We start from the raw sequence: 25,981 nt of genomic DNA on the forward strand, positions 1-25,981 counted from the left end.
TCCTGGCAGCTGGATTTATTACAGTTAAGCCCTAATAAATCAGCCTCTCTTTAACACTTCACTTTCTAAAACCTAGTCATACTGATGACCGTTTGACACTGACAGCAAGTCTCATAAGGGACAGGAGCCTTACAGATAGGGCAATCTTAATGTGACAAATTCAAATACACACAACCCTCTGCACACACTGTTTCATACACCACATTTTTGTAGCCTCAGACAATCAATCTATACAGAGAATCACAGAATATTCTCAGTTGGAAGGGACCCACAAGGATCACTGAGTCTAGCTCCTGGCCCTGCACAGGACAGCCCCAAGAATCACACCATGTGCCTGAAAGCATTGTCCAAACCCTTCTTGATCTCTGTCGGGCTTGGTGCTTTGACCACTTTCCTGGGGAGCCTGTTCCAGTGCCTGACCACACTCTGGGTGAAGACCCTTTTCCTGATATCGAACTTAAACCTCCCCTGACACAAGTTCAGGCCATTCCCTCAGGTCCTGTCACTGGTCACCACAAAGAAGAGACCAATACCTGCCCATTTTCTTACCCTCACAAGGATGTTGAAGACTGCAATGAGGTCTCCCCTCCACCTCCTCCAGGGTGAACAAACCAAGTGTCCTCAGCCACTCCTCGCACAGCTTCCCCTCAAGGCCCTTCACCATCTTTGTAGTCCTCCTTTTGATGCTTTCTAATAGTGGCTTAGAATGGGTAAGTCTTCCCTGACAACAAGAAAGCCTTATTGGGAATTTCTTATGAAACCACCAGTCAACATGTTTAACATTAGGCTGGTGTTTCATCTCGTCCATATGAACTCAGATGCTCTACAATACAATTGATGGTGACAGTTTATAAACAGGAACCCTATGGATGTTTCTTCTCAGCTCAACAGTCCCCATTTCCTTCATATGTGTAACATTGACATCATCTTTTTCTTTCAACTTTAACATCTGTAAGCCTGCCATGTTATCTAACAAGTCAGTAAAGAAATCCCAGCTGTATCTCATTTCCTCTCCTCTGGAGAAAAAGAAAAGCGACCACATCAGTCAGCTCTGAAAAACTTCGCAGACATGGACCTCTGACTGCTGCATCTGCTCTAGGACTGCCCAGCATACATCAAATATAGCTTTTTTTCCTGTTTAAATATCTTCTTACCTTTTCCAGTGTGGAATTTTACCCCCAGAGTAATATGCAATTATAGTCTATAAAAACATCCAGTTTAATGCCTTCCACCTTAGGGATTTACAACCTGGAGCTCATCATGAAGGCAGTTTAGACAAACTTCTCTCACTTTGTGTTGAAATGGAAGAGAAATAGTCATCTAGTCAGTTCACATTTTAGTGAGACACACTGTCCCAAGAGAAATTCTGATCAGTGTGATCTCCCATTAAAAGCACCAAGTGGAGAGGAATTAACTACATGGTATTCTCCTCCTGCATGGCTACTCTAGCTAATCACAGCTGCCATGGCCATAGCTAAATCCTCCCTTCTGTTCTGACAGTGTCCTTTTGTGAATTGATTGATAATTGCTGCTGAAGCTAGCTACAGCTACCCCGTACTACCAAAAAACTGTACCTAGTGCCTCTTTGAACATTACTCCCCCTGAAATCTCCTGGACTCAAAGCCATATCGATCTCAAATATGTCAAGGAACTCTGGACTGGTTGGTTTAGTCTCACGAAACGTGAAACACTGACACTCCTAGGTTAAGTCCTGTAGTTGGTTAAAGATAGTCTTATTCAGCCATCCAGAGTAGAAACAGTTAAGTCATTGCAGAGGCACTGTGACCACTGTAACCACCTTTCCAGGTGGTTATCACCAGTCAGTGATTCTCATTGAGACGTGGAAACATCCCTGCAATACTAGACTTCACAATACTAGATCACAAATTTGCCACCCCTCCTAGTAGAGACCAACAAGCAAAAATCACTGATCAAGCATCACCTGACCAAATTTAGTTTTATCTCATTCATATTTTCTTAGTTATTTCACATTTATATATAAAACATTTCACAAAGATTCTCTTAACGTACTCAGAATTAAATACTGCACAGGGAGCTGCCCATGAAAATCTTTGGTATGCCTAAGTAGACCACCCATCCTGAATGTGTAGTTATTTTTGTGCCATTCAATTTGTGCAATAAAAGCAAGCTCTTGATCTAGTTGAAGCCCATGTAAGAACCCTTTCTCATGATGTTCCCTTCCAACATCAAGAGGACAAATATACTGAAGCCAGTGTGTAGCAATCACAGTGCTCCCACAACACTTGCAAACAATCTGGACATAATTATTGGGTTTGCTTCAACAACTGTAGAGGTAGAGCTGGGGTTTACTGGTTTGGGTTTTTTCTTTTATGTTAATTTTCTCTCCTCTTTCACTACAGGTTAGAGCCCTAGAAGAATAACATGAGGATCAACAGCACTGAAATACCTGAATTTTAGTCCAACGGTAGAGAAACATCCCAGTGTAGGCTTTTTCATTTACTTAATCAGATTAAGTGTGAATAAATATTTTTCCTGTTCCCTATTAATGGGAAAAGTGGTCCCAAAGTTGCATTAACTTCTGACATGGGTGTCTGAAAGGCAAACACTGGAAAGATTACAATATTTCAACCCTACTACAGTACTGAATGGTTCCCAACAGGTTTGTTTTTAAAAAGGGGTTACGTTTCAGGTGCTGAGGCACCTGAAATTTTTTTCAAGTACTCAGCATGTAGCAGGTTTCACTGAAGTCAACTGTGAATTCTCTAAGAGAGTTGCTGACCAGCTCTGGTCTTCTAAGTCTCTGTTTGCTTTCACAATCATAACCTTAACTTTCTGTGTGTTCACCCACCTTTAATTAGCTGCAGACACCAGATGAGGGTTATGAGTACACAAAGTTACACTTGACAGAGAGGGATTCTGCTTATATCCTCTTCTCTGTCAGACATGAGGACCTTCAAATGCTTGTCCCTCTTCAGAGTGGGAGACTGAGCCCCTTAGAGATGGCCTTTTCCCCCTCCTTTTTCCTACTTACATGGCAGTGACTAAGAGAAACATCTCAGGCTCTTTTTGTGAGCCATCTTATTTGTGTATCTGAATGCAGTTTTGCTTCCTGTTTATGAATGAATTCATTTCCACCAGGTGATTTTCTGTGCTTCATCCTTTTTCCAACATTGACATCCTGAGAGAGATGGGGAGTTTTCCTTCATACATGCACGTCTTGTTCTCTCAGCACTTCAGAGTGACTGAGAATCCCATGACTGGGGATTAATAATAGCTTTCACCAGTGTGAAATGTGAATGCCAGTTTTGTACTCTCTCATTCACACTGTTGAGACACATATTCTGATACAGATTTAAGCTGGCCCTGTACTTGCAATTGCTTTCCTGCTCAGGTTTGTAAATCCAGGGAATTTCACCTAAGAAAGGGCAAGTTGATATACCCAAGGATATCAGAATTCTAGTGTATCAGTGGATTGTTGGCACAGGACAGACCTCTTCCATTTAAAGCATATGCTGAGCTCTCAGTAGCCACCCCAGTACTGCATTAGTACAGGCCAGTCACAAGTGATACTAATCAGAGAACCAGAGGGCAAGTTCAGCAGGGGAGCCTGTGTCAGCAGCTATGAAAGGACAACTTTCCACCACCTAAAAGACCTTTTCTTCCAAGAATTCTTCCCTAATACCAGTGACAGCAAATGGAGACAAAGGTGAAGGAATTCCCCCTCTTCCAACTTAGAGCAAACACCTGTCATCCTAATGATGACTCTGCATCCCAAGCCACTCTTTTATACCTTTACAACCTTCTCACCAGTCCCTGAGTTCATGTGCACCTGTGGCTGTGTTTTTTATCCCAGGCCTCCCAGAGGATCATCAAACAGCAGCTCATTACAAAGGTTCCATAGCACCTATCTCCATGTCACTAAGGTAAACAGGGCACATCATACGGAGGCACAGTCAACCGTCCCTTTTTGGTACCTGGTTTTGGGATCTCTCTCCTCACTCACCTTGGCTGAGGGTGCACTGTGGTGTCACAAGCCACCTCTCCATTTGTAACACTTTTCTTTGTTTTCCCAGTGAGCTTGCCCATTTCAGCAGCAGCTGACATGGACACCAGATGTCAACTGAGTTTACCAACAAAATTTATCATCCTACAGTGCATCCTCTTCCTCCCACTGCAGTAATTCCTCTTATGAGACTCTCTTATGAGGGTCTTCTCTGGGAGGAGTAAAGAAAAAGAACAGAATACGATGAAAGAGAACAGAATAGGTCAGGATGGAGACATGTTTGAGTGGAGCTGTTTGATCACAAGTTTCACCCATATCTGGACAAATATAAAATTTGAGAGGCACCCAGAAACATCTGGCAGAGCTGTATGAAGGTTGCTACTTCTGTAAAGAGTCTGAGACCCACCTGCTGGAACTGGAGTACAACATGCTCCTGTAAATTACCCAGACTCTGCATAATCAAGTGAACAATCAGCGCCCCTGACAAAGGTATTTACTAACAACAGTTACTCTAAGAGGTGTCGTTATTACACCTGAGGTGCTGCCTAAAGACTGAGCAACTGAACTGTTCACTTTTTGCACACTTGGTAGTAATAGAGAACCTAAGTCAAAAACAGCACTCAGCAAAAACTGAGATGCAAATAAAAATCCACATGAAATGCAGGTCAGAAGTTCAGCTTTGAGTACCCGAGTCAGACATGGAGGCCCAACAGCCAGCAAGGTAACTAGAAGCTGCCTCCACATCCACCAAACCTGTGATTACTGGTAAAAAACACAGCATGTACTACAAACTAATAACTTACCAGAGCAGCAGAGCCTTGCTTGCTTTATCCTGCCTCTCTGCCCCCACTGAGAAAATAAACTCTTTTGTCTGATACAGGACAAGTACAACATTGCAACAATCCAGTGCAATTTCTAAAAACTGGATCAAGTACAATGCAAACAACCCACACTTCTCCGCTCAGTCTGCCAGCTCTGCAGAACAGCACAATCCTGGGTGGCAGCCCTTTCATTTACTCCCACTAATTTTATTCCCTGAAAAAAATCCTTTCAAAACTGACACACAGGGCAAGGCAGCTGAGGCTTTACTAGACAAATATCAGGACAAAATGCTGTGAACAAAATAGTCTTGTAGAGCATATATAAATATTCCTTTAACAGAGTACAGCCGTGTTTCTCCCCGTCCCACTAAAAAACTGAGCAGCTGTAGACCAAGTTCTCACACTTCAGCAGAAGTCACTGAACTTTGTCCAGAGGCCACAAGCCATGAACAGGTGTCAAACCAGTATGAAATCTTGCCGGCTGCCTTCTCTGGACAGGGTATGGTCTCACCAGCAGTCCATGTGCTGGATTCCGTTGAATCTGTGCTGCCAAAATCAGCTGATCTCTTTCACAGGATAATCAGCTCAGTTGCTAAGGGGCATTCCCCTGGAGGCAGAGCATGTGCCTTTGACGGTCACCTCAGAAACAGTCCAAATGCATACATTTGCAACAGACTACAGATAGTTCACCTCAGAGACAACCATTCTGAGTTAGGTTTACAAGCTGGTTATACCACATGGGGAGGGGACAGACTTTGTCCCAGCCACTGGACATCAGCACAGATGTTCAGCCACAAGAACACTTCCATGGCCAGCACTGAGGTTACATGACTCTATCCAGGTGCTCTAGGTCTTGGGCAGCAAATGCTAGAGCACTGCAAGAACCATCTTCTCTTTCTTCTTCCTCTTCCTCTTTTTCTCCTCAAAACGTTCAGTGGCATCAGCAAAAAATGTCACCTCATCCTTGGCCTCAATCTCCCTCTTCAGGAACTGAAGCCCTGCCATGTTGAATCCCAGCACATCCTGCAGAGACAGACCAGCACCACACTGTTAGGCACATCTCAAGCTTGTTAGGGGCCACAGGGTCCTGCACTGGAAACCCTTTGCCAAGAAATGACAAAAGCAGGGCAATCCAAGCTTTAAAGAATGCAACATTATTTAAATGTAAACTTCATCCAAGTAGGAGAACAAACAGTCCTGCACTTGGCTCCCCACAGTCCTCTTATTAAGAGTAGCTGTAATACATTGCTTGTTCTGAAAGACAAGTTGCTGACAGGCACCTGAAGTTGTCTCTGGGAAGATGCACAGTCTGCATTAATTAAGACAGCAGCCCACAGAAAAACCCAAGAAAAACAGAAAGTTTATTTACCTCCTACATATTTAGAAAACTAGTGAGCCAAGGCCCAAATACATATATCACATAACCAAGAGTAAATGAGGGACAGAGCACAGCTAGGCTCACATAAGGAAAAACATAAGGAAAAGGCAAAATCCTATTTTGCAAAGGAGGATGGTTTAAATGGGCTCAGACCCCCAACCAACTTTCCCAGTGGACACCACAGACAATACAGGCTCACAAACATTGGCCCATCCTGTTATTCTAGATCCTGGAGCAGGGGAGGGTGCAACACTCACCCGGGCCTCACTGACTCTGGAGATGGTAGTTTTCTTCAGATCTTCTATCACTGTCACCAGCATGTGGTTGCCTGTGATCTGCCCGAAATGTATCCTGGGAACAAAGCAGGCAGTGATGTATTGCAGCATTGTTCTTAGAAACATCAGAAAGCCCCTCTCCTGAGCCTCTATGTGTTCCGGACATACTTTTTTTCTTAAATTAGGTGTCCCCAGACCAGCACTATAACAGGCATGGACAGATTTATCTGGAAAAGCTATTTTCTGAAGTCTAACATAGGGTGGTGCAAGGGGAAAATCTCTCTGAGGACATGAACTCTACACAATGACTGCCACCAACAGTGCCACTTCAGACTTGAAGTAGGATCTTTCATAAGAATGAGACTTGGGGCACCAGGAGCAGCAACCAACCCCATCTGGGCATGTCAACACTGCATCTGATCAGTCCATTCCCACACCATTCACTGTGGGCTGCTGTGATTCCTTACCTCCTGCAGAGGCCACATGTTTATTCTCAAGGATGCTTCCCAAGAGCTTTAGACCCAGAGATGTACAAGAAAGCCCAGATACTGTCTGGGCAGATAAAGGACTCACTTGAGCAGGAAGAGAAGAGCTCGGCACAGGAGTTCAACATCTGAACCCAGGTGAATATATTCATTGAAGAGTCTGAGCAGGTCAGGGACATAGGAGAAGGGCAGCACCAGGAGAGACTCTTCCAGTTCACTGAAGAAAAAGCAAAGGGACAGAAGCATTAGTCTCAGCCACTGCAGTGCTACATATGAGCAGGAAAGACTTCCATATTGGTAGGTTCTGGTACAAAAGCTGTACTAAGCATTCCTCATGGCCAGTCTGTGACTGCCCACAAAGCACAGACTACAGCCCAGGCCAGCAGGCATCTTCTGGCACAGGGAGCAGGCACAAGCCTTACCTACTCAGCATTCCCAAACTACTCTCCACATATATGTGCATTTCCAAGCAGGCAACCCACATTCACAAGCTTCATCCCACACTTCCCACAGAAGGAACAATTTCCAATCCCCAATTCCATTCCCAAAAGAGGCTGCCATGAACAGTAACTCCAGGCTCTCTAGCACTGCCCATACCTAGCATGAAAGACCATTCAAGGACCCCAGCCAGTCCCAGGCCTAGAAATTCAATAATCAGTCACAAATCTGTTCAGCAATAAGGCTCTTTGGACTCACCTTGACTTGACCTTCTTGAAAATTTCTAGCACATATGCAGAAGGCTGTAACAGGAAAGACACCAACTCTGCTTATCAAGAAACATTCCATGACCAACATGCCTTAAGGTCCATTTCACACAGTTAAAGACACACAATCGCATCTTGTGAGACAGACAGATCAAGCTTAGTAGAACAAAGAGGAAACTCCTTCAGCTTTAGTCAGCTGAGAAGTTCACCCGCCTTAAAACACAGACCCAGCCTTCTCAGAATACTCTACAGTGGTAAAGAATATTGTGAAAAATCTAGTTTATATTCAACAAGCTAAATCATCTCAATTCACTTCAATGAATCCTATAAAAATTGGAAAAAAAAGTTTGGTGAAAGAAACAAATTATACATATAAAACCTTACACAAACTCATCTCCCAAAGACTTAAGTCCTGCTACTCCTGTTAATGTGCTGAAAGCGTTTGGCAGATGCAGAGGAGAACTGGGAATTGCCAAAGTGCCTAACTATTAAGTCATAGGATTTCATTAACTTCTGTTCAGTCTATCCAACTTATAATTAAAATAGACACATAATTATGGAGGGACAGAAAGGCTCTTGCAAGGTGATTACAGGTAGTTAGAAGGAAAACAGAAGGCTGTTTCATCTGGCATTGACATGCAGCTTTGAGTAACCTGGTGTAATGGAAGGTATCCCTACCCATGGTGAGCGGTTAGAACTAGATGGTCTTTAAGGTCCCTTTCAACCCAAACAATTTTATGACTCCATGAAAAGGGGAGAATAAAAATCCAAGGATCTTCCCAAGGGTACTTAAAAACACAGTCTAGGAGTCCACATTAGAATAAACCAGGAAAACAAAAACTAATCTACTCAGAGTAGTGGATTTTTACTTATCAATGAAATCCATGAATCCATGCCTGTGTATTTTGCAGGATGTCAAAAATTCTCAGAATTAAGTAAAAACTGTTGTGTAGTAGTACAGCATTAGTGAGTTCAGGCACCAGCTGTAGCCTGCAAAACCTGGACTTTTAACTACCATACAGAATTTTTTCAGTGTAAATTCTTCAGGAATAGAAACACAATCCGTAACTGCTGTACCAATGCCACATAAGTCAACCTAGGTAGCTACAACACAGCCCTGCCTGTGGTTACAGCTGTGCAGACAGATTCCTGATTTAGGATCAGGAAGCCTTCATGTGCTTCCAGCTCCTGCTTCCTGAGTCAAGGCAACACAGTAGGTATGTTGGGACAAACAGTCCACAGGTAGAGTTTCTCCCAAGAAAGAGAATTAGCAACTGTCAGCATATGAAGTACTTTTGTTTGTGGTCTGACACGCTGATGCTCATCATGGTCAAGTAACCACATAACAGGACACATCATGACTTGCACCTATGTTTTTACCCAGCAGCCTAGCACTTGGACTAGCATATTCTCCAAGACTTCAGAAGCAGGTCCAAACTCCCTTTTCTGTACAGTGGATTCAATTAAACATCATCCACCTGCAAAGAAATTGCTAGCTACTGAGCCACAGGATTTCATTCCTCCCTCTTTAACCCTCATGGGGTTAAACTTTTGTAACACACATGCAAGATACTAAAAAAATAATTTAAAAAATCCACCAAAACTCCACAATCGTGAAAAGCCCAAATTATGTTCACTTTGCACAAACCAAAGTGCCAAGTTTTCAAGTTGGATCAAGCAGTTCTTTCCCACAGCAACCCAGTGTTTTGGTTCAGCCAGCAAATCAACCAGCCCCACTCAAGCTGAGAAAGAACCACAGCCTCTGGCCTGGGCATGCCACTTACCGTAATATTGCCATAGGCACGGAGGATGGGGTTGACAGGAAAGGGAACCTGGAGATACAGAATGGGTTAGAATGAGGAAGGTGTGTGTGTACAAATGCATATTCAGACCAAATTTTCATCCATAGCAGAAGAGAGCTTTTATTGAGTGTCTTCCTGCAATTCCCACACCTCCATCCTCTCCAGAACGTCGCTGAAGGCCTCATTTGCAGCCACTAGACAATCTCATTCTCAGAAGTATATGACTAACCCAAACATGTATGAATTTTCTTCCACTTCTTGTCACTTTTCCCACTTACATCATAGCCCCTTATTTAGCAGGGCTTGTTGAGATGAAGGCAAAGACTAGGCTTTAGGATGAATTTGCAGCAGCACGCTCTTCCATGGACAAAACGTAGATCCTAACTATGGCTTTAAACATAAAGATATTGGAAGGAAAGAACACACCACTAACCATGCCCCAGAGCATGGTGCCATTTAGTTCTCCAAAAGACTTCAGCAAATATTTGCTGTTTCTGGCTATCTTGACTTTATCTGCATGCTAACCACCTGAGCTGGAAGGATACACTCAACACACACCAGGATTGGTACTTTCCTCAGTCTTTTACCTCTTTCCCTGCAGCTTTGCATATGGCATTGTGTTCCTTTAGTTTTGCCATCTCTTCTCTGTACAGCTCGATAGCTTCCATGATCCTTTCAGCCTGTGCAGCACAAGAACAGCACATCAGTGACACAGGACAAGCCAAAGCAAAGCTCAACTGGACAAATGGAGGCAGCAGCAGAGGGGTTGACCTGGAGCACCAGAGGGCACCTCGCCCAATAACCTCTGCTCCAGACTGCACCTGAGCACATCAATCATGTCCTGAAGACATCACACACCACCCACACTGCTCCCACTTCCCCGGGTGCTCTCTGCTGCAACTTCAGTTGTTGCCTTGACACTGAACTTCACCCACAGCAAGCAGTACCCCTTTGAAGCACAAGCCAGGGTCAGGACATTTTGCCTATTCATATTAAGGATTTCCTCTGTATTTACAAGAGCACCAAACCATTGAAATCTGTGGCCATGAAATTACCCACCCCCACACCTTCCCACTACACCTGCCTCCTCAAGCTCCGCAATACATTTCCACCTTCCACAGATGCCCACAGGACTGCACAGCCCTTCAGGGAGAGGCCTGATGTCTAGAGAACATCCCAGTTGCCTTGTGCTCCTTTGGGCTTCAAACCCCACAGGGCAAGAGCAGGCCAGTCTGTCCCACACATGACAGGCAGAGAAAGCTGCAGCTACAGGAACCTCACATCTCATTCTCTGGAAAGATCTCAGGATTTCCTGGTGTGGGACTCTCTAGAGTCAGATCCTTCTCTGCCGGCCACGGAGCAGGACAGACTGCTCTTGCAGGCAGATGCAATCTGCCCTTATGTAACAGCATGAGTTACTCTTCAAACTGATGCTCTGACCCTGTGACAGCCCCCCTAGAGCAGAGGCTGGTAAGGCACAAATCAACACTGGCAGACCCACACAACCTTACCGCTTTGATGGTTTCAATAGTCTTCTTTCCTGCCAGCCCTGTCTCTCCTTGCGTCTCTCCAGGCACCTACAAAATACAGAGCTGCAGTTCCGTCCTTCTGCAGCTGAGCAGCTGATACACGTAGGCACCCGCTGTGGTAGGCATCCTGTCATAATCCATACTAAGAAAAACATCAGCCTTGTTCCCTAAACTGGTCATTTATGTGGGGAAATACAGGTTTTCCAAGTGTACAGCTTTTCCTCCAGAACAGAGGCACTGTACTAACACTGAGCTCTGGGAGGCAGGAAAATACAGTTTTTGTTCTGCCAACAGAGGCCAGGTAATCCAGTAAGTCTCAAAACAACCAGCAACACAAATCAAGCATCTGAGCTATAGGGATCAGTCTTTCCCACCAGTCCTGCTCTACATGGACCTGGAAGCAGCTGCCAGAAGGCAGCCCTGCCTTGGTACAGAGCTGGTGTAGACCTGAACTGGGGAGATAGGGCAAAAGCACAGCAAGGTTTCAGTGTCCACAGCTACTGTGTAGCAGTTTGGCCAGCTCCACACAAACTCCAAAGCTGTCTGTGTGAAGTACCAAAGTCAAATGCATCATGGTGCAACCACAACTTCTGCAGCACCTTCCCCTCTGTACCTCCTCAAAGCAAGAAAATTATCTTTCCTCTCTGGTACCTCTTCTATACTTCTTACAGAAATAGTTATTCCAGAGTTTGTACAGTCAGACAGACACACGTTCAGATGGTGCAACTCACCACAGGCTGCTCTTCCTTTGCCACACTCTCTTCATACTCAGCTTCTCGTTGCTACAGTGGATGAGAACACAACATATTAACAGGGGTGAGCAGGCAGCAAGGGTACAAATTCCCTCCAGACTGGTTGAGCAAAGCAGCCTGCAGCTTCATGCAGCCCATTGCAAAACCAGGATAAATAAGCCGAGATCAACAGTGCCAGTGCAAAATGCCCATTTGTCCCTGGTCCCAACACCACAGGGAACTCTAGCATCTTTCAGACAAGAAGAAATTAAGGCCTCCGCTCTGGATGCAGCCCATCAAGCCGAGACAGACACCACAACAGTTCAGCACCAGACCTTTCACCAGTCACACAGCACAGGAGTCCCAGGGTTGTCCTAGCATGCAAGAGCAAAAAGCCTCCAGTCTGCCATCTCTCATATGAATAGGCATCAATTATGTCAGCATGTAATTCACTACTGGTGTATTCATGCCCACCTTGCTACTCAAACTTGACCCAAAACACACTTTTCTAGAATCTAGTAAAGAATCTGTCTCTCTTTTTACCACCCTCATTCCTAGCACACCAAACACTGGGCATCAAAGTGCAGGCTCAGTCTTGCAAGCAGGCTGGGATAAAAAAAACCCATACATCTATTTCAGGCTTCTCATCTACTCCTGCTTCTGCATTTCTGCCTCCTTCCCTCACCGTGGTTTGAGAACTGCTTTAAGAAGGGGTGACAGAGACAGGCTCCTCTGAGGGATACAATGAAAAGACAAGAGTTACAAATTATTCCAATGGAATCTCCACTTGGATACATGAAATAAACACATCAACCGCCCCTATTGTGGCTCAATACTGGAACAGCTGCTCAGACAGCCTGGAAAATCTCCTTCCTTGGAGATGTCCACGTACCAAGACAAGTATCTGAGCACCTGCTTTAAGGTTACCTTGCAGTGAGCACAGGATTGGACTAGAGACCTTTATACCTTCTTTCCTATTGAAGTCCTTCTTGGAGTCTATGAGTCCTCACAATACATGCTTAAATGGAATAGAAGGGGCTTCTTCCAGCACCCCTGAGCTCTGGGGCCTGCTACTAAGAATGGACCTCTCGCAATAGGGAAAGGGGAAACCAAGACAAACTGCATTTAACAGAAGCGGTGCTTTCCATCACTCCACAACAGCCACCTGCTGAACTGCCTCCCAAACACACTTGTATTGAAAGGAGGACAAGAGAATAAGAGAATATCAAAGACTGTAGCCAACAGACCTGCAGAAAACCACAACTACAGATCGAAGTCTGAGAAGCAGGAGAGAAGCAAAGCAGAGAGCAAGTTAGCCAGGCATCTGCAATGCAGGACAAGCAAGCACAGGCAACACCTGCAAGTGCTGTCTGCAGACAGCTCAGGGCACAGTCCCATCATGCAAAAGGTGATAGACAAGCCTGGGCACCCCAACACTGGGCTGTGGTTCATAATGAGCCAGTATGCCAAGTGTAGAGCCAGGCTCTTCCACAGTGAAAAATGAGGAAACTGCCTGCCGAAAACAGTCCTGGAAGTTGTCTTTGGTAGGAAGGATGCAACTCTCACCATCTCCCTCTCCTCTTCCAAAATAAGTGGCTCCCTCGTCCTTTCCCAGAGGCGCAGGGACTTGTCATGGGATGCTGACACCACATAGTCTCCACTGGGACTGAGTGCCAAACACCACACCTCCTGGTGATGCCCCTGCATGGTAGACAGAAGAGGTATGGCATGAACACCACCCAACTTCCACTCCTGAGGAAAATGCTGCTCATGCAGGGATAATGCTTCTTTTCAGCAAACTCAAGAACTTCCTACCTCCAGGGTCTGGATATGTTCAAATTTATCTGCATCCCACTGCTTAATCTTGCTGTCCTTCCCAGCTGTGAAGAAGAGATGGGATTTTGGCACAAACTGCAGATACATCACACTGGAAGAGAAGAAGGCTCAAATTTACCCACTTGGGGAACACTGCAGACCTTCCCTCCACTCTACGCTGGACAAAGGGATTATTGCTGGATCACAATTCCTTGGAGACAAGAGAGTCCACAGCCCAGATGCTGTAGGATTTGACTAACCTGTCATCGTGGGCAAAGAGAGAACGGTGACAGTCTCCAAAATCCAAGCCCCAAATCTTCACATTCCTGTCAGCAGAGCCAGTCGCAATTAGAGTCCCATCCTACAGAGCAAAAAGAGAGAGGAGGGGGTGGGTAGCTGGCTGGCAGCCCCATGAGGAACTGCTGCTGAACCAGTGACTAAGTACTGATGAGTAGGCAGGTATCTGGACCCTGAAATACAGCCTCCTGATACCTCCACCTTCTCTCACCATGGTGGCCCATGCCTGTGGTACTGGTACAGCGCACTGACAGCACTCTGGCCCTCCTCTGAACCTCTGCAGGTATTTAATTATATCTTGACATTCTTGGCTTTCAATGAGCCTCATTTCAAAGACACCCCAGAGCAAGATGCAGCCCAAGAATGAAGAGACATGAAAGCAGACAAGAGGGTGCTTCATCTCAGCACCTGGTCTCTGCTCCCACTAACAAAAATTTCAGGCTCCTCTCACATAGTTTGTAAGTTTAGCACAGAGCTGGCAGTACCTTTTAAGCTTAGTCTAAGGAACCACAAGAGCATTTTGATTTCCACTCACTCACAAAATGCCCTGGTCAGTTCTGTCATGACCACTACTCTGGTACTCCTTCCAGGGAGCACAGGACTGCTTGCTGTGTCCCCTCCAGAAACTGCCGAGTTGGGAGTAAGGGGGTAATAAGAAACCATTATCCTAGAAGCCTTGCTGCTAGCAGAGGTTCTCACAATCATCCATATCACCCATTGACCCACCTAACACAGCCCTAATGATACTTACATAGCAGATGTCCATACACAGCACTGGCAGTTTGTGTCCATACAGAGAGAGGAAAAACTGAAGCAGAAGAAAGGTGACTCAGTTAGACATGCTGGGCAGAGATGTGTAAAAATCTCAAGCTACAGGCTAGTTTTGATCTGCGTCAGGAGCTCTGTCTTTCTAGCGCTGCTCCACTTCTATTCTTGTCCTGAACAGTTTGCAGCAGGGCCATGATGGCAGAACTGAGAGAAGGGTGGAAGCACCCAAGCAAGCTGAACTTATTCTGGTGCTAATCACCACTGCCTATGGAGTTTATTTCTCTCTGCCTATCTGTCAGCCCCAGTCTGTCCTGTGTCACTCCCTAACATTCATGTGCTAATACACAACTCACAAAACCACCACACACTGCTCACAAGGAAGGTTCTCCTCCCACAGGTTTTGCCTCTGCTATGCCCTATTTAGTGCCACATGTGACACATCCATCTACACACTTATAGTGCCTCGCAATTCAGGAGTAACACCATGTCTGCAACATTTAGAATGAACCTTGACACCTACAGGTTCAGAACACTTTCCAAATGATACATGGATCCTTTCCCCAGTGTCAGCCAGCCATGGTTCTGTCAGGCTTGCTAGCAAACAGGTACCTGAAGCAGGATGCACGGTCTCTCTGATTATTACTAGTGTTGCACAATAAACAGACATTTTTCCAATGTATTCCTCATCTTGCAGGTTACCATTACATCACTCCCTGCACAGCCTCACAGCCCATCTGGTCTTGCACACCTTGAGCGTGTCCATATAGAAAATCTTCACAGTGCAATCCAGTAAGGAGACAGCCAGCAGTTTCTGGTTGGGGCTGTACCGCACACAGAGAACATCTTCATCCAGCTGTAAAATGCGCACATGTTTCATGGAAAGTCTGGCAACAAGAAGAGGAAAAAAACAATTGTTATCCCAAACAAACAAGTTAGGAAGAAATAGGAAGTCCCACATTGCATCCTGGGAATGAAGTTAATTGTAACATGCAGCATCTCATTCCTCACTATGACTTTTAGAAGACAGGACTGGAAATAAGTAGGCCCTGCAGGCTGATGAACTTCACTGCTAAATTTAATACTTAATGAACTGGAAGCCTATCCTGATTAGAAGCTAAACTCATACAGAAGAAAGGGATCAGAATTAGGCAAGTGCCCTTCTCCAGCTAAGCTCAGGCCTTCACAAAATAGCACCAAGCTCACACTCTTCTCTACGTGTTCCATACAGGTGTCATGGGCGCTTCTTGCAGTGCACAGTGAAGGCCAAAGCATTCATCAACAACAACAGAGACTGCAGCTCAACATAGCCCAGAAAGGTTTATTTTCTCACCTTTTCTGAATACTGCTCTCATCCTTCACAAGCTCAAACTCCCAGAACTTGACACATTTATCAGCTCCTCCTGTCACAAAGCCACGCTGTAGGGGAAAACAAGAAAGTTATTGTGAAACCAATTGCTATAATCCAGATAAATTCTACAGCAAAGAATTGCCAACACACAAGAAGGTTTTTGAAGTGTCCCACTTTCCTCCAGCATTAATGATTAAGTGGACACCACCAGAAACACTTGCTCTGGTTAAAGCATGCATTACCCATTGGCCGAGGAGCAACAACAATTTCAAAAGCTCTAGTAGGGAGGTCTAAAATAAAGACCCCAAACATAAATCAAAACCTGGACTGAAATGTTGGGACTGAAAGCAGTCATCTCAGCTGTAGGTAACAATGTGTATGTGTTTTGTGGGCAACTTGACACTCCCACTGTTACTGGATCACACACTCCTTACCATCACCACACAAGCACAGCCTTCTAAATGAAGAACAGTTCAACATTATCCCATTTACATTACGTTCAGAACGAGAGGAAAATCTATTCCATACATTTTAACCTGTAGGGTGCATGAACGTCAGGCAAGTTATTGCTTGCTATTGTTTTGATTCCACTATAAAGCTCTTAGACACTACGAGCTGCATTCTCCACCTCCCAGGATGAGGGGTTCCCATGTCTGATCAGTAGTGTAAACACAGTACTGAAGGAAGGAGCTACACAAAAAGACATGCAACAGATGATACTTAGAAAGGTGGCTAAGTTACCTGGTCTGGTGAAAGAGCAATGGACCACACTGCCCCATCGTGAGCATTAAGTGTCTCTATCAGATTCCCAGAAGCCAGGTCATACAGCTGCAGCTTCCCTGTCTGGGAAGAAAGATACATCACAGACGACAAATCAGCCCCTCCGCTCACAACTCATGATTGCTCCCTGCCATCCATCTCCCCAACAGCCAGCTTCATTAGATGGCTGTTACAAAGGGGACCAAACTCCTGATCTCCGTCAGGGATGTCGGAGCTCTCCCCAGATGTTCAGCTCAAGCTAAAAGAACTCCATAAAGAGTTTGGGAACAGAGCAGAACCTGTCAGAGAGGTTTTTACACCCAAAACAGAGTGCTCCACATCAGGAGACACAGTGCATTTTCTGTGAGGCTGCCTTAATGACACTTTCACAACATATTTCCAGACCTGGGCACTCTGGAGTGCAGGACACTCCTTACCTTGGTGCCAATGATGACCTGCCGATCTCCCGGGACAAAGAGCGAGCAGAGCGCATACTCACAGTCCATCGTCCGGATGCACTGCAAGGTCGATCTGTGGGCAGAGACAGAGCCCAAAACCTCTTATCAGACACAAAATCTGGCCCACTTAGTGAGAGACATGCTCCAGGAGTAGCATCTGCGCACAGCTGTCTTTCAGCTGCGGTCAGAAGAGACACCACCACCAGCCTATGACCCAAGTGCTATCCAGCATTACTGCTAAGAACATTTTCCATAAAAAAAAGCAATTATATAGTCCACCATCGTGAGCTATGTCCTTCCTCACAACAGCAACTCCTGTCAGTCAGGAGAGGAGTATAAGATAGAGAGTTCAAAGGTAACAGAGCTTGAAACACATACCACTCAGGAAACACTGGGACAACAATCTAGATCAAAGCAGAGCCTACTCAGTCTAATACCAGATCCTTCAGATAACCCACATGGTCTCAAAAGAACAGGCAGTAGCTTGTTTAGCGTAACAGTTAGTACCTCTTACTAAAAAGGAAAAAACAAAAAAAACCCCTCACAACATAATACAGTCTCTACCAGACTACTTTGTATGACTTTTGTATTTAGACCTTGTGTTGCAATTTTAGCTGTACAGCTTCTCAGTTTCCCTAATAAGAAAACAAATCAAATTGTTTTCTTTTTATTTCCTTTACTTCATTCACTATTTTATCACTCTCCATTGTCTCCTCTCCCTTATCACCGCTTTTCTGAACACAGCATCTGAGTTCTGGGAGACTGACACACATAGGGCACAGGACAATGACCCAACTGGACTGCATACCTGTTCCAAATCTTTACAGACTCTGCAGCTGCTGAGAGAATGGCAATGTTGTCAGAGCTAAAAGCCAACGTCCTGACATCACTGCGGTGGCCTCCAATGGTTATTTTGGACGCACGGACAGCCTGTGGGACTTGTGCTGACAGGTCCAGGTTGTATGACTCAATGACGTTATTCTGGAGCAACAGTACGATCTTCAGCTCTCCTTTTGGAGAGAGAATCAAGTCAAATGACCTGTTTGATCAGACAAAATCAGAGCTGTACACAGGGGCAATAAGGTAAACTGTAGGAGGGATCAAATATCAAGGTCAAATGATACAGGAATATAGACAGAGCACATCCAACAAGCACGTGTACACTAAGACGCAGAAGTGTGCAAGAAGGGGACCACTAGCGGAAGAGTGTTAATGGACAGGAGATCACAGTAGGCCTCTCCCCAGCTCCAAGCTAAACAAACGTCAAAGGGGAAATTTCTTCCACCTCTCCCCCTATCGAGTCGTGCAGAGCTCTCCCCAGGTAGCTGCATAACCATTGCTCAGGCTCTATCACAGGCTCACTCACTTGATTTTCGAAGAAGCTTTGACATTAGTGACCCGCTGAATCTCCTCTTGTAGGCTCAGCTCCACACTCCTTTCAGGCACCTCTTCAGATTTCTGTCTAGAAATGTCAGAAAAGGGAGGAGAGTCAAGTGACCCATCACAGCCAACACAAACTAACACAGAGACACAGAACAACATAATCACTTAGCCTGCTGAAAATATCTCTCTCTTATCCAGCAATGCCAATCACATTTAGAAACAGGGTGAGACAGTGAAGTTTGTGCCGGTATGAAGGCTACTAAAGAGAAAAATCTGTCCTAAAAAAGGCAAACTCGTCTGGAGCCAAAGCACTTGAACAAGGTACGTGAGAAATATGCATGCAAAACAGACAACAGAAAGCTGCGTTGGAGAGTGAGAGCAGCTTCTGCTCATCTCCTACCACCCACCAAAAGTCCTCGGCCATTGCCAAAATGCATCTCCAGATTTACACACCCTGTGCTTTAGTTTCTACCCTGGAGTCAGACCTCTCCCTAAGGCCAGCTCTGAGGCACCTGTTAAGTGCCATGATATGCAGAGACACACTTAACACTAAGAAAACATTAAGAAAGCTCTCACCTGTATGTAAGCTCTCACGAGCCTAATGTAAAACAGGAGATGAGGTATCACAGTCACTCTGACTTCTCAGATGAAACTCTCATTCCTGCATGTCCTATCAAGGATTTACTTTGATGTACCAAGCAGTATAAACAGCACCTCAGGTAGAGGTGAGTAGCTCTGAAAAACCTATTTTATGACCATTTCTTTGCACACATTAGCTTCTTTTTTTGCAAGGCAAAGACTCAGAAAGAAACGTCTTTACTTAGTCTCTAAGAGCAATGTTGATCAGACAAGCACCAAGGATGCACAGGAACAGCAACCCCAAAATACAACAGCTAGCACAAACAGAATGAGCAAAAGCTTGGAGTTCAACCTCTATGTAATGCTACTTGAGTGGCTTTTCTAACAGTTTTCTGGACACTGACAGCATCCAAATACATCCAAAAGACTGCTTACTTGGCTTTTTTCTTTGCTTTCTTAATTTTCTTTTCCAATTTCTTCTGCACCTCCTCTTCAGAAAGGACAGCAAACACTTCCAGAACAGCATCTGTTCCCTAGAGATAGAGCAAACAAAGTCAAAGGAATACAAAGTCCTGGCTGGCCCTCACAGAAATTACCCAAGGTCTTTAACAGCCTCCTCTATAGCTCAATAGCAAAGGAGCCTATTACTCACATGACAGGCCAAAAACTTGCCCATTCGGTCTGTGGCAAGAGTAACTACTCGGTCTCTCCCTTCCCGCACGATGGATCCAGCTTTGCTGCACTTAACGATGCGCTATAGGGAAAGAAGAAAAATCTCTGGTCTGAAATGTCAATTGATCTTCTCAAGCAAACTCAGAAACCTGCTGACAAGGGAAGTCAAGAGAAGAGGGGGAAATGAACCTAAAAGTTCTTGGTAGAACAGCTAGTAAGGACAACCGAGACAAAACAAGCATCTGTGTGAGCTACAAAGCTTATCTCCTTATATTTTGTTGCATTTTAACTGAAAATAATCATTGACAGTCTCAGTGGAAAAATAACTTAAATTTATTGGCAAATCACAGCCATTTAAGAGACAGAGATGAATTTTTACGCTACAAAGGCACCAGAACTTAGTTCCTCTGTCAGTAGAGGCAGAGAGGGTGACAACAAAGACTCTTAAACAAAGGGCTGAAGGGAGAGAAATCATCTGGAGAGGAAGCTGGAAAATTCTTTAACAAGGTATCTACCACAACTACAAGCAATCTGAAATCTGAGCAGTACCCCCGAAAGTTCCACCAGAAAGAAAGATTCAGTAAAGCCTCCAGCAGCAGCACAAGTGAAAATGGCTTTCTGCAATCAAATCTCACACCATACTTCATTATGGTGCAACTCTGACGTCCCAGTTTCTGCTACTGACCTGCAAAGCTCAGCATCAGCACTGCCAACCAGTCAGTAACTGTCTTAATCCTGTGTTGTTTGATCAAAGAGCTCTATTAGCAGAGTTAAACTTTAAACATCTGCTAGTCCTCCTCCTTCAGTGGAGAATAATGTGTATGTGTTTTGGCACACAGAGTTCTGCTGATGTTTTGCAGGTAGATGAGGCAGCAACTGCTGCTGAGGAAGTTGTTACGGAGCAACAGAAGAATTACAGAGAAAAACAAGAATCACGTTTTCCCAAACAGGTTAAATATGACACTCAGGGTATAAACCATATAAATGGGGTTAGATACACCATCTCATAGACAGCATGGAAAACTGATCTTACTTCTTCAGGATGCTCATCCAACTCTAAGGTCTCGTCCTCTTCAGTGTTTTCTTCTGTGCCAGGTGAAGGCCCTTTGCTTTTCTTGGACTCTGGCTCGTCAGGGTCTTTTACCTGTTCATGGGCAAAAAGAAACACCATAAGGAGTACCTTAACCCACAAGAGCTACAGTGTTCTTGTTCCTGTCTCACACTTCATTTCCCTGGAGATACAATTAGTTAGTGTACACCAGAGTGGCCTACAGCATGCCTGTAGGCACCGAGCACTCCATGTTCTCCCATGATTATCATCCACCCACAAGACTGTCCCCTCTAGCCATAAGGCAGGAAGATCTGACACACTGTGGAAATCTTGTTCTGGAAGTGCTTGTAGCCTCACTTGAAAGCTAAAAACAGAGAAAACAGCAAAGCCCATCCCAAGGGCAGCTTCTGGATCCCTCGGACAGCAAAGATGTTGCTTTGGTTCTGTTTCCCAGAACATCAATTAGATTTTCATATGTACCAGTCCCACCTCAGTCCAAAGACAAGCAGCTGGACAGGGGGAAGATTGAGGGGTTACAGAGGGAGTGTCTTACCTCCTGGATGTATGTGATATCCCACACCCTCAGCTCACTGTCAGCACTCCCAGTGATCAGACGCTTCTCTTTGGATAGCAGAGCCATGCCCCAGACCTGTCCAGAGACACAGTGTGAGGAAACGGCTTATGGCTGCTTTAACTATCACAACAACAGCAGTGCATCTTTAATTGATTTATTTAAATTAATTAAACAAAAGAGAATGGCTAGCTGAGACCTCCTCTGGGGACATCTGTATCGGAATTGTCACCCACTGCATGTTGATGACAGCTCCTGGAAAGTATAGAAGTTTCTCATTTGTTCATTCCTAAAGCCTAATGACGAGTAAAATGTATGACAGTGCCAGCTTACAACTCCTGAGAGCAGGGAAAGCACAAAGTGACCCACGTAATCCAAAGTCCCTCCACCCCAACAGTTCCCCACATATTCCCTTTACCTCAGTTCGGTGTCCAACAAGAGTTTTGAAGCAGTGCTGGGTATCCAGATCCCACCATTTTACCAATGTGTCTTTGCCGCTGGAACAAAGAATCAAAACTCAGCACTTGAGGAAAGACTGCCAGAGCACACATGCTTAGAAAAGTGGTAGAAATACAGAAAAAAAAAAAAATCTAAAATGTGCCATAACATTTCCCAGAGCAGCTGCTCAGACACTGAATTTCACAACCTACACAAGAACAAAGTAGAGCAGTGCAAAAGTACTACAAAAAGCTATCTGGCAAGTCACTGAAAACTGCTTCCAACTCTAGATGCAGCTGCCAGCCCCAGTGTCACACTGCCTTCTTTCTTGCTTATTCAGGATGAGAACGATTCTCCGTAGTCACAACCAGTGCCGTGCCTGTGCATTGACCAGGCTACAAGAAACACAGATCCCTTCCTTTTGAACACTCATTTGGAGTTGCTCCTTCTAACAGAGAATTACAGCTGTTTCAGTCCTTCAAAGCCCACATACCATTAGACCTCCTTGAAAACACACACATTAAGCTACCTCAATCCTACAAGAGCATCCAAGAAAAGTAATTCCAGCATTTAAACAGATTCTTTCAGTGCACCCTACAACAATTTAACTTTATTTATTTTTGGTAAGTTTGTCAGAGCCTATTTTCCTCAATAAGTTTCAACTAAATCAAGATATAAATTGTTACATTACTAAGCTCCCTCAGGACAAAAAAAACCGTCTGATTGCAAGTGGTATTTATTGTTAATCCACCTCTTTTGTTACATAGGATCCAAAGGTATTTGCAAATTGGACACATGATAATACCACAAAAAATTCTGTACACGAAGGAAGGCAGTTAGTTGCTTGGGCAATAAAACAATCTAAAGTAAGGAAGCAAGACTTTGCATCTCCAGAAAAACAGGATAATATCTCTACTCTGTTAATAAAATAGGTAAAAAAACAGAGAGGAATTTTATCTCAATTAAGCTACTGAGAAAATTAAGAAGCATTTGTAAAGCTGACCTGCAAACATTGAAATTGCATTAAGAGATGGGTATCATCCACCAAACTGATCAAATACTACTTTTTCCATCTGAAAAAAAATTTAAAAAAAGCTAAAGAAACTCTAATTTTACACTCAACTGATTGCATGGACTTTTCTATTAGGCTATTAGATGATATATTAATAAATAAAAAATTACTGACACTTCAGCAAGAGTATCTTCTGTCAACCATTTATTATTAAAGGGATTTAGTCAACTCGCAGCTCAGTTGAACAACTAAAAAAAAAACCCTATCATCTTTTAATTTATTCCTATATTTACAGCTTACGAGGAAGCAATTTTTCTGTCACACTGTTGTCTGAGTTACACAAACAGACAGCTAAGTCTGGTTAATTCTTCAAGATAAACAGCAAAAATGGTTACATACATAATGAACATATTATCGTTATTCCTTGTTAAAATAATTTTAAGTTGCTGCATTTACCAGCTTGTTAAACCCTTTTCTAAATACTGTTTTTTCAGTATGGCCATTTCAGCTCCACTAACCACATCTGAATTCAAGTACTATTAAAAAATATGTGGATGTGACAAAATCAAAGATGATGGTGGATCTGAGATCTCATGAGACAAGAAGGAGAACGCAAATGGTTGCAGAACATAGGATGTCTAAATTTCAAGGAAAACCATGCCTGCTTTCCTGATCAACAACTACACTTAGCCTGGCTCACCTGGTGACTAACAGGTTCTTCTCCTTCAAGAAAAGGACTTGAGTGACAGCATCCTTGTGTCCTCTCAGCCGGTACAGACCACTCTCATTGATGACATCCCACACAATGACTTCGGTATCCTGGAACAGAGAGAGCATCTTCAAGGGACTGACATTTGTCTCTGCAAAACTTCTGCTACAAGACTGAAAATATTACCTGAGAGCACACTTTCTCACTCTCAACTTGAAAGTCAAGAATACTTAATGCAAGTATCATTGCTTCCCAAAAGGTGCATTCAGACTAGTAAACGTATTGTTATCCCAGATTGAGTTACTTTCGCTATTCCTGACCTCACAAGCTTCTTCACTTTAAAACCTCTACTAGTACCCTACTCCTGCCCTGAAGCCCCTGCTGCTTTCCCAGCCCTGGGCTCCCCAACTTCATCACTGTCTTGCTATCCTAACTCCTCTCACTGCTATCCTCTGGCTACAGGCAGAGGCCACACAACCCACTTAAAATGCTGAACATTTTAGTGCAGGTCAGCCTTCCCCATGGAGCATCTCTGTGAAAGGGCCATCCTCCAGATGTGCAACCCTCACCTTTGAGCCAGATACCAGACGGCCACCCAGATGGTCATACTGCAGCGCTGTAACTGCAGCCCTGTGTCCATTGAAAGTGATATTCGTTTCTCGGCTTAGGAGGTTGAAGATACGGATTGATCCATCTTCGTACCCAACAGCCAAGTGCAACCCATCTGGAGACGGGCAGAGGCAACTGACTTCCTGTTTGAGACCCTTAAGGATAAGAACCTGCAATTTTTAGGAGACAAAACATGTATAATGTTGATAAATGATATGTCAGAGCAGAAAGAACATACTTTACTCTTAAACTGAACATCCAACTGAGAGGTTCTGCCATTTTGTAAGTTCGTTTTTCAACTTCCTGCACCAAATACAGCGTCATTAGCCCCATTTTCCAAGGCAAACAGCAGTTAGAAGGGAAGTACTTTCTCATAAACAGGAAACTGGTGCAGAATGAAGCCTGGAACTCAGCAGCTCAGAATTCTGCCTCCGCATTTTAAGTGCCAGAGAGCAAGAAGCATTGTATGAGAGTAAAGACTGAAAGTTTCTTCCTAATTCATCCTCTCTTGCCTGGCCTTTCTCAGGAATAGAACAGAACTGCTTTCCCACAGACTGCACAAGAACATCTCCAAAACAACATACCAGCTGCCAGACTCTAGGGGCTGTGAAGCAAATCCTGATTTCAGTTTGTAGTGGACAGTAGCACTTACCGTGATTTCAGGAGACAATATGTGGCAAAGTCATTTACAGCTCACTGCCTTCCTATGAGATACAAGTTTCACATGGGATGCCCAGTTCCACAGCCAAAACACAAACTCCATGACATCCCTGATTCATCCAAGAACTTTCACACAGCCAGCTAAACAGGGAGCAGCTTTCCAGTCACCATGACAGCAATTACTCATCCTCAACTGAGGTACTGAGGCAAATCTCAAAGGATCCACAGTGAGATCCAGTCATTTTAGGATTAAGTCGAGATAAAATAAACTACTCTCACAGTAAGAGCAGAACAGCAGGACCACCACTCCCTCCCTCTGACAACTGATGGCCACAAGGTACTATCAAAAGAAAACAAAGGTGAGAGCTGCTGCATTCGAGATACCCAAATCATCTACAGCCGCATCTGCTCTGTGTGGCAGTGCTGTCTGTGGGATTTCAGCAAACGCAAATCTTATCAAGCCCTTAAACAGAAATAAATAGTACCAAGACCTTCTTGTAAGCATCCAACATTGGAATTTATTCTGGACTATCAAAAAAAATAACACTCTACAGGATCCTTTTGGTCCAGTGACCAGTTTGGGGAATTGGAAAACGACAACACGATGGGGTCAGGACACGACCAGAACTGCGGACTCGAGCCATAATCAAACCTCACACTGTGCTCACACTACAGAGGGCGGGAAGCTGTGCAGGTCCCGCTTCCCTTCAAATACCGCCCAGTAACACAAACAGCTTTGATTCGGGTGGTCCAAAAGCCCCGCACGCTGCACCCCAGCCGTGCCCCGCCACCCATCACCCCCGGGCACCGCATCCCGGGTGGGCCCCGCTCGCACCTTCTCTCCTTTCCGCGTGTCCCACACGAACACGTGCTCGCAGCCCGGCACGGCCACGTAGCGGCCCCGCTCCCCGCGCAGCGCCACGAAGGCCACGCTGCTCCTGGCGCTCGCCACTAGCCCGAACAGCGCTGCGGGCTCGTACCGCAGGTACTGCCGCGTCAGCCCCATGGCGGCGGGAACACGGAGGGGCGCGCGAGGGGAAGAACGGGATGTGTAGGGAACGCGCGGAGGGAGCAGCGGCCCCACACGTGCAGCGCTCCCGGCCCGTCACCCGCCGCGCTGGAAGTGCGTCACCGCGGGCCCG

The 25,981-nt window shown here is 44.8% G+C and overlaps 2 protein-coding genes across 12 annotated transcripts in view; one reads left to right on the forward strand and one right to left on the reverse strand.

Moving 5' to 3' along the window:
* Positions 1-2,536, forward strand: part of SPAG17 (sperm associated antigen 17) — a 98,218-nt gene extending 95,682 nt beyond the window's left edge. For all 11 annotated transcript variants that reach the window (XM_032677846.1, XM_032677849.1, XM_032677851.1 and 8 more), the window contains one exon: positions 2,382-2,536. The gene's annotated coding sequence lies outside the window, so the exon portion shown is untranslated. The remainder of the gene's footprint in view (positions 1-2,381) is intronic.
* A 2,511-nt stretch (positions 2,537-5,047) lies between these two features.
* On the reverse strand, positions 5,048-25,960 carry WDR3 (WD repeat domain 3). The gene is made up of 26 exons (XM_032677858.1): positions 25,675-25,960; positions 24,140-24,349; positions 23,562-23,680; positions 21,830-21,908; positions 21,394-21,489; positions 20,823-20,933; positions 19,770-19,871; positions 19,553-19,650; positions 18,522-18,617; positions 17,964-18,194; positions 17,135-17,228; positions 16,680-16,781; positions 15,921-16,006; positions 15,339-15,474; positions 14,574-14,630; positions 13,786-13,886; positions 13,526-13,637; positions 13,277-13,411; positions 11,711-11,761; positions 10,962-11,027; positions 10,038-10,130; positions 9,433-9,480; positions 7,641-7,684; positions 7,033-7,161; positions 6,442-6,535; positions 5,048-5,829 (listed from the first exon to the last, which is right to left on the reverse strand). The coding sequence occupies exons 1-26, from the start codon at positions 25,843-25,845 to the stop codon at positions 5,674-5,676; spliced, it is 2,817 nt and encodes a 938-aa protein (XP_032533749.1). The 5' UTR covers positions 25,846-25,960; the 3' UTR covers positions 5,048-5,673.
* Positions 25,961-25,981: the final 21 nt, after the last annotated feature.

This window comes from Chiroxiphia lanceolata, chromosome 2 (genome assembly GCF_009829145.1).
Source record: "Chiroxiphia lanceolata isolate bChiLan1 chromosome 2, bChiLan1.pri, whole genome shotgun sequence".
Taxonomy (NCBI): domain Eukaryota; kingdom Metazoa; phylum Chordata; class Aves; order Passeriformes; family Pipridae; genus Chiroxiphia; species Chiroxiphia lanceolata.

Excerpts from the sequence above, each read along its gene's own strand:
- WDR3 (XM_032677858.1), bottom strand. The coding sequence starts at position 25,845 with ATGGGGCTGACGCGGCAGTACCTGCGGTACGAGCCCGCAGCGCTGTTC. Across the intron at positions 19,651-19,769 it reads GCAAGTTTTTGGCCTGTCAT|GGAACAGATGCTGTTCTGGA; the intron begins GTGAGTAATAGG and ends CTCTATCTCTAG. Across the intron at positions 16,782-17,134 it reads AGGTCATCATTGGCACCAAG|ACAGGGAAGCTGCAGCTGTA; the intron begins GTAAGGAGTGTC and ends CTTTCTTCCCAG.